Source organism: Belonocnema kinseyi, chromosome 9 (assembly GCF_010883055.1).
Source record: "Belonocnema kinseyi isolate 2016_QV_RU_SX_M_011 chromosome 9, B_treatae_v1, whole genome shotgun sequence".
Taxonomy (NCBI): domain Eukaryota; kingdom Metazoa; phylum Arthropoda; class Insecta; order Hymenoptera; family Cynipidae; genus Belonocnema; species Belonocnema kinseyi.
The window spans coordinates 95761936-95769882 of record NC_046665.1 but is presented as its reverse complement, the minus strand read 5'-3'; the positions used below and the strand labels follow the sequence as shown (position 1 = coordinate 95769882).

The 7947-nt window shown below is 27.2% G+C and overlaps 1 protein-coding gene across 1 annotated transcript in view; it reads left to right on the top strand.

Moving 5' to 3' along the window:
* The first annotated feature begins 5472 nt into the window (after positions 1-5472).
* Positions 5473-7947, top strand: part of LOC117180181 (cytochrome P450 4C1-like) — a 14209-nt gene continuing 11734 nt past the window's right edge. Inside the window, exons 1-3 of the mRNA XM_033372544.1 lie at positions 5473-5665; positions 7211-7317; positions 7381-7471. Coding sequence (XP_033228435.1) covers positions 5497-5665; positions 7211-7317; positions 7381-7471 — 367 coding nt within the window. The 5' untranslated portion in view covers positions 5473-5496. The remainder of the gene's footprint in view (positions 5666-7210; positions 7318-7380; positions 7472-7947) is intronic.

The window sequence follows — 7947 nt, the reverse complement described above, 5'->3', positions numbered from 1 at the left end:
ATTACCCTATTTTTAGTGTTTGTAGATAAATTTACCAGTGAAGTCTGTAATCGGATTTTTTTGGTTCATTGTAGGCCTCACAGACAAATCCTTATATCCCCTTTTGAATCCACCTTGAATTTTTATTAATTTATCCTGAGTTATTTAAAATTCTTTTGATATTTGTTAGTTCACTTGAAGTCTTTAAAATTTTCTCAGTCATACTAAATTCAATGGATGTTTTAGAGTTGTTATTTAATTAGCTCTGAGGATCAATCTTGTATATGCTGAAAGGCTTTGAAATACTTTAAAGAATTTTTTCAAATTCCTTGGCATTTACAAGAGCTTTTAAAAATTTCCTGAAATTAAAAAATATATATAACTTTAATTTACAATATTTTTGGCTATTTAAAATGATTCAAAGTAATTTTTAATTAAATTTGTTACTTTAATGCGATTTAAAAGTATTTGAAAGTATTGTAGGGAATTACAAATTATTTCAAAGATCCATCATTGAAATTTTCTAAGACTTTGAAATATTTTTAGGCATTTTTTACAATTCCTTGGCATTTACAAGAGTTTCTAAAAATTTCAAGGGATTAACAAATAAATGACAATATTTCATGTCATTAAAAAAAATTCCAAGTAATTTTTAATTGATTTTAGTAGTTTAATGTGATTCTAAAGTATTTAAAGTATCTTAGAGAATTAAGAATTATTTATAAAAGTTATTCATTGATTTAGATCAACAATAAAAATGGTCCGAGGCTTTAAAATATTTTAAGGACATTTTTGAAATTCCTTGGAATTTACAAGAACTTTTAAAAATGTCAAAGGATTTAAAATTAAATTAATTTAGAATATTTTAGTTTATTTAAAAGATTTTCAAGACATTCTGAAAAGATTTAAACCATTTCAAGAGATTGTCAAGGTAGAAAATATTGTTTGGAATTCATTTTGGATTCGCCATGAATTATTATTAATTTATCCTAAATTCTTTTGAATTCTCCTAAGTTCACATAATTCTATTAATTCAATTGATTTTTTAAAAGGTTTTGTTTCGTTCATCTTGAAGATTTTAAAACTCATCCTCAATTCTGAGGCTTTTAATCAAATTTGCTGGAATTCTCTTTAATCTTTTCCTAATTCATTTTAAACTCATTTTTGAATTGATTAAATTATGTTTTGCACAAAACGTAAAACTCTTTTATTTTGAAAGTTGTTAGTTTGAATAAGTTTGTTTTGGAAATGCTAAATTAAAAAAAATTGTTTAGACTAATTGAAAATTGTTAAATTTAGAATGTTTTTTTTCAAATATTACATTTATTTCTGAAATTATCATTTTAAAAATATTCAACTTCTATGTTTTTCAATTTTTTAAGAATGATTGCGCATCAGATTCCTCAATTCAGAGAGTGCGCTTTTAATACTTTAAATTATGAATTGTTTACTTTTTATGTTTTGGATTTAAAAATATAAATCAGAAAAAAGCTTCCTTGAAGACTATTTCGAATCTAAGCCTTGATAAACATTTCAATTTGTCTTGTGTCAGTTTTCAAAAATGAAATTCCATTATTTTTCACAATATTTTTTATGATTAAAAAGGAAAACCCCGCGTTTTATCAATAAATTATTTTTAAAAATTTCCAGACTTTTTTGGTTGAACAAATTTTGTGAATTCATTCTCTCGTTTCTTGTGCGCTTTTAACAAAAATTTAATTTTTATGAATGTTCTTTTTTATGATTCAAACAAGAACGACGCTGCCTATCAAAAAAAGGGTTATTGAGAAATTTTTATATCTTCTTGGGGTAAATAACTTTTATTCAATCATTTATTTCTACGTTGTGTAGGTTTGCCAAAAATTTGACTTTTTTATTGTTGCTGTTTATTTTTACGATTAAAACAAAAACTAAGTGACCTATCGAAAAATGATTCATGGCAAATTATTAGATTACTTTTAAGTGAACAATTTTTTGTGAATTCATTTTTTTTGTATCTGCATATTTGAACTTATTATTATGTCGAATGTAAAAATAATATAAAAAAGTGTTTGTTAAGAAATATTTAGATAAAATTAAGGCGAAAAATTTTTCATTGATTAATTTTTTAATTTTTAATATTAATTATTATTTTTAATTTTCAATGATTAAAAGAAGAATTCTTAGAAAAAATTCTTAAAAAGAATTTTTAGCTTGAATAATCAAAAATTTGTACATCTTTTGTGGGTGCAAAATGTTTAGATTATTATCTTTTTTCTTATCTTGCATAGTTTGACCGCAAAATTCAATCTCTGATTTTTGATTATTTTTTGTGCTGTCAAAAATTAAATTCTCAATCTTTTGAAAATATTTAAAAAGTTCTTATGATAATCTAGTAGGGCTTTTAAAACTTAACATTTTTCTTTCCTAGACTTTTGTTTTCATTTTGTGCGTTATTTAACTCAAAAGTAGAATCTTCAACAAAGTAAATACATTTTAACCAAAAAGATTAATTTTCAACGGAAATGATTAACCTTTCCCGTCGAAAATGAATTTTTAACCAAATATTTCAAATTCTGTCCATTAAATTAAATTTTCAAACAAGAAGATTGATATTCTATAAAAAAGGCGAATTCTCAAAAAAATAATTAAATTTTCAGTCACACTCATAAATTTTTAAAAGAAAAGATGAATTTTCAGCCAGGAAGAATAATTTTCTACAAAGAAAATACGAAGTTTCAACCAAAAAGATTAATTTTCAACCACGAAAATTAATTTTCTACAAAAAATTAACTTTTGACAAAATACGCTAATTTTCAATCAAATAGTTAAATCAACTAAAAAAAAAATTGAAACCAAAAAACGAATTAACTAGGAAGATTAATTATCTACAAAAAAGACAAAGTTTCAACCAAAAAAATAAATTTTCAACCACAAACATTAATTTTCTTTAAAATACATGGTTTTTTAATGAAATAGATTAAATTTCATCAAAAAAAGGTTAGTTTTCGGTAAAAATATATATATTTATTTTTTAGTTATCGAAATAATTCTGAAACACAAAAATTAATTTTCTACAAAAAAATGGATTTTGAAACAAATAGTTGAATTTTCAATTAAAAGAAGGTTAATTTTCAACTAAAGAAATATTTTTTTGTCAAGAATATTAATGCATTGCCAAAAAACTACGCATTTTTGACATAATAAATCAATTTCCAACCAAAGAAATACATCTTTAATAAAAATGATGAGTCTTTCACCCAAGAAAATGAATTTTCCACCACGAAAATTAACTTCGTACAAACAAAATATAATTTTCACTGCATTTTGTATATTTAAATTTACATTAAACAAAATTATTTCTATCAAACGAAGAATTGGTTTTCAAGAAAATATTGTTACCAAGGAGATTAATTAATTATTTGATATGTTTTCATGTTTAAAATTATATTTAAGTCTTTAAAACTTTTTTTATCTCTAAAACTTACTCAAATTTTTCATAATTAAATAATTTTTCCACTGTTATTTATTAAGAATCAATAATTTAATTATATATAAAATTTTTTTTGAAAATTAAAATTAAAATAGTAACGTTTAAATTTTAAATTTAGCTCTCTAAAATGTCATTTTATTTATAATTGGTTATTTTATATAAAAAGTCAAACCTTGCTGAATATTTAAAAACAAATTTAATTCAATTACAAATTTATAAATTGAATGGGTTAAAATGGAATATCTCGATTTTTGGCACGAGAAAAAAGTGATTGTTTTCCTAATTATTGTCGTAGTCTTAGTTGCAACCAAGAACTACATACACTTATATTCAGTGGTTTACACACTTATTATTTTGCACACACTTAAACAAATATAGCATCTTCACTGTACTGTACTGCAGAAAAAGGACAACAAATATAGAACATGTAGGATAATCAATTGAACCTCTAAGATGGCCAGGTCGACTGTCCGAGTACACCAAGTCGACTATCCGAGATAATCAAATCGAACCTCTACGATGAACGTTTTGACTCTTTGTAATGATTAATTATACCCTCTTTGATGATCAGTTCAACTTTATATAGCATTCGAATCGACTGCCCAAGATAATCAAGTTGACATTCTAAGATGATCGATTTGAACCCTTTCTTTAAACCTTCTATAGATAGTCGCTTTATCCATCTTCAAGGGCTGGTCTATAGTCGACCCTCCAATATAGTCTATCTGTACATCTAGGTAGCCAAGCTGACCTTCTAATTTATCCGTGTATCAAACATTACAATGTAACCAGCAAACGGTTTCAAAAGAAAAATAGATAACTTATTATTTTTGAGTCATCCCTTACCACTTTTAGAAAAACTGCTCTGAACAAAAAGTTTGTTGGGCCACCGAACAACCAAACGTAGATAAGACTACCAAATGATTACGGTTCAAAAAATAATTTAACTTTTCGAATTTCAGAATGCTGGGTCTGAATTTTCAAACTGTTAATTTTAAATAAAACATAAAATAGATAAACATTCAGTTAAAAAAAAATTTTACATTAAACAAAATTATTTCTATCAAACTAAGAACGGGTTTTCAAGAAAATATTGTTACCAAGAAGATTAAATAATTATTTGATATGTTTTCATGTTTAAAGTTATGTTTAAATCCTTGAAACTTTTTTTATCTCTAAAACACATCTATAACCTTGCTCATAATTAAAAACATCTTTTGCACAACATGTCCTTAAATAAAAACAGATTTTTTTCAACAAATTGAGATCAAAATTGGTTTAACCTAAATCGAATGAACGGGTTAAAAATATTAAGAAAGTTTATTAATTTTAATAACATATCTTAATGGGTATCCCTTCTCAATAAAAATTGGTTCACTTTTTTCTTTAACACATATTTTTGTAATTTGACATATTGTATTCTGTTGAAAATAAATTGAATACTCAATGAATTCCAAACAAATTGCTTTTTAAAGAATATGTATAGAATGCATAGACAATGTTTCATATGACTAAACAAGGAATAGTTTATTAGGAGAGAATGCAAAATTATATTTAAATCCTTTACCAAAACATTTTTTAATGATTTTAGGTTTACTAAAAAAAAATTTGTCTGAAAAAAGTTGTATCTTGGAAACATATTTACATAATCAATTTTCTTTAAGACGAAGATTTTTAATAACTGTAATGACGTATACTTGCAATTACTATATTATATTCAGGAATTGTTATTGCCTGTATTTGTAGCGTTTTTTTGAGACGAACTTATGTGTCGTCCTTACAAACTTGCAAACTGCAATCTTGTATTTTGAAAACATAAAATTATTTATGTGACAATGAATGGAAATTACCATTTTTGCTTTGTATTTGAAATTGACACAGGGTTTAAAAATATGAATTATTAAAATTTTGAAAATAATTTTGACCCGCGTCTTGACATCTAAGATGAGTTTACAGCCTCGTTTGTATGTATAAATGCAACTTGATTGGGAAAGCGTTAGTTTTATTTTGATTGTCGCAGTTAATAGTCGGTCAAAATTTAAAAAATGTCAGTGATCTTTTATTTGTCGATCGGCATTTTAAGTATTATTCTGTTAGTGCTCTTTGACTACGTGAACAATTTTCAATTTTATAAAGATGGTGACAAATTGCCTGGGCCGAAGGCTTACCCTATTATAGGAAATGCTCATTTTTTCCTAGGAATGGATGTCATTGGTAATTTTTTTGAATTAGTACACGATGTTAAAATTTCTTCGATACAATTATACTGCCGTTTTTCAATATTCATATACTTTTAAATTATTTTTTAACGCAAATATTCAAAAGTTTGATAATGCGTCTTACTTTTTTTAAATTCTGTCAGAATTCGGTCGAAGTGGTTTCATCCAAAGAAACAAATCCTAGACATGTTTTTCCTGAATATCTGGAATGTCTAGAAACTATTTTTTGATTGAAAAGACAATATTTTCGCTCAAAAAATTTTTTTAAACCAGTTTTAATTTGAAAAATCAAAAGGACCCCGCAGAAAATGTACATGAAATGGCTTTCGATGGATTTTGATTAAACATCCAACCCTTTTAAGAAACATTACCAAATATCTCAAAAACTGCAGCTCTGCGAAAAAAATGTTCTCTATGAAAGTTATTGGGCTCTAATGGAGAAATGGAAATAAAGTCATGACATTAAGACACAGGTGATTTTTCAAGGTCATTAAATGTGAACTTGTCATTTATTGCTAATGTTTAGCCAATAAAGACAAGATATAAAGAGGAAATCAATATAGAACCCATAAATGCAAGAAATCAGAATGACTTAGTCAACAGCCAGCCAATGAAGGCAAGACATGAGCGAGATTTGGTCATTATCTAGCGACTGAAGGCAAGATTTGTCCAGGATGTGCACTTGTGAACTTGTGCACATAGAAGCAGTAATATTATGGTTCTTGGGGTATGCCCGGCGTCAAGAAAGAATTCGTTTTCCATCACAAAGACTGAAGCAGACCATAAAATACGCAGGAACTCGATCATCAGCTAGAGATACTTAGTTACCAGAAGTTGCCTTCATTGGTTAGAATCGACGACATTCTGGTCATCTCTTGCCTTCATTGGCTAGATAATGACTAAGTCGCACTCATGACTTGCCTTCATTGGCCGGATATTGTCTAAATCAAGATCATTTCATGCCTTCATTGTCTAGATATTGAGAACATCCTGGACAAATCTTACCTTCATTGGCTAGATAATGACTAAATCGCACTCATGGCTTGCCCTCATTAGCTGACTGTTGACTAAGTCATTCTCATTTCTTGCCTTTATGGATTCTATATTGATTTCCTCTCTATATCTTGTCTTTATTGGCTGAATATATAAAAAAATGTCTACAAAAATACCTTCAGTTATATTTGTCTTTTTGGCGACTACCTTTATTTCTAACATTTCCCTTCGATAACTCTCCCAAGGCTAAAATTTCAAGATTCGGGTTTGAAGGGACAAGTCTAAGGGCAATTGTTACATGCTTTATGCCCCGGATCCTTTTTATATAGTTTTAGAAATATCCATCCATTATTAAAATTCTTCAATAAAAAAATTCTCCTGCTTCGAAAATGATGATCAATTCCAAGAAAATGTGCAAACGTATATTTTGCGCAGACAAAGATATTTGAGAAGATTGCCCAACTCAAAAGTGGAATAAAAATTTTGCAGGCTCAAGATATCAAATATTAATGAAAAATGAAGCCCCAAAATATGTTTTCTTTTCCAGCTGCGCACGAAAAGTTATTGGAAATAGCTGAAGAATATGCTTCACCATTCCGAGGGTGGCTGGGCAATCAATTATTTATTATAATCCACGAACCTGATCAAATGAAAGTAAATATAAAATTAAACAATTTAGAATTCATTCTTAATTAATTTTTTTATTATTATTTTAAGACTATCTTGACAAGTCCAAAAAGTATGGGGAAAGCTTCCCTTTACAGACTCCTTCGGCCTTGGCTCGGTAATGCATTGCTTCTTGCTCCAGGTAATTAAAGTAAATATAAATAAATTCAAAAACATATATGTGCAAACACTGAAATTCTTATTTTCAAGGTCGAAAGTTAAAGAAACTGTGTTTCAAACAAAAATGTGATGTTTCAAACATTTTTTAAAAAGAAACGTTTCGCTTCTCTTAACTTGTTTCATATCATGCGTTGCTCGGCTTAAAATTCTTATTTCCCTTCGTTTTCTTTATTTTGAAAATGCTAGAACTCTGGTAGTTTTCTTTAATCGTAAAAGGTTGTTAAGATAAATTTTTCGAATTTTCGAGTGTTATGAATAACCTCACATAGAATTTTCAAATCTTGAAAAAATGGTATGAACCATTTTCTTTAATGCTCTAACTTTTTACATTTTCATCCATAATACGAGGGTAGTTCAATAAGTCCTTAGAATGACCAACATATGGCGCGCGAATCGCTCCAAATCATCTGTTTTCAGTCAGCACCACTCCCGACTAGA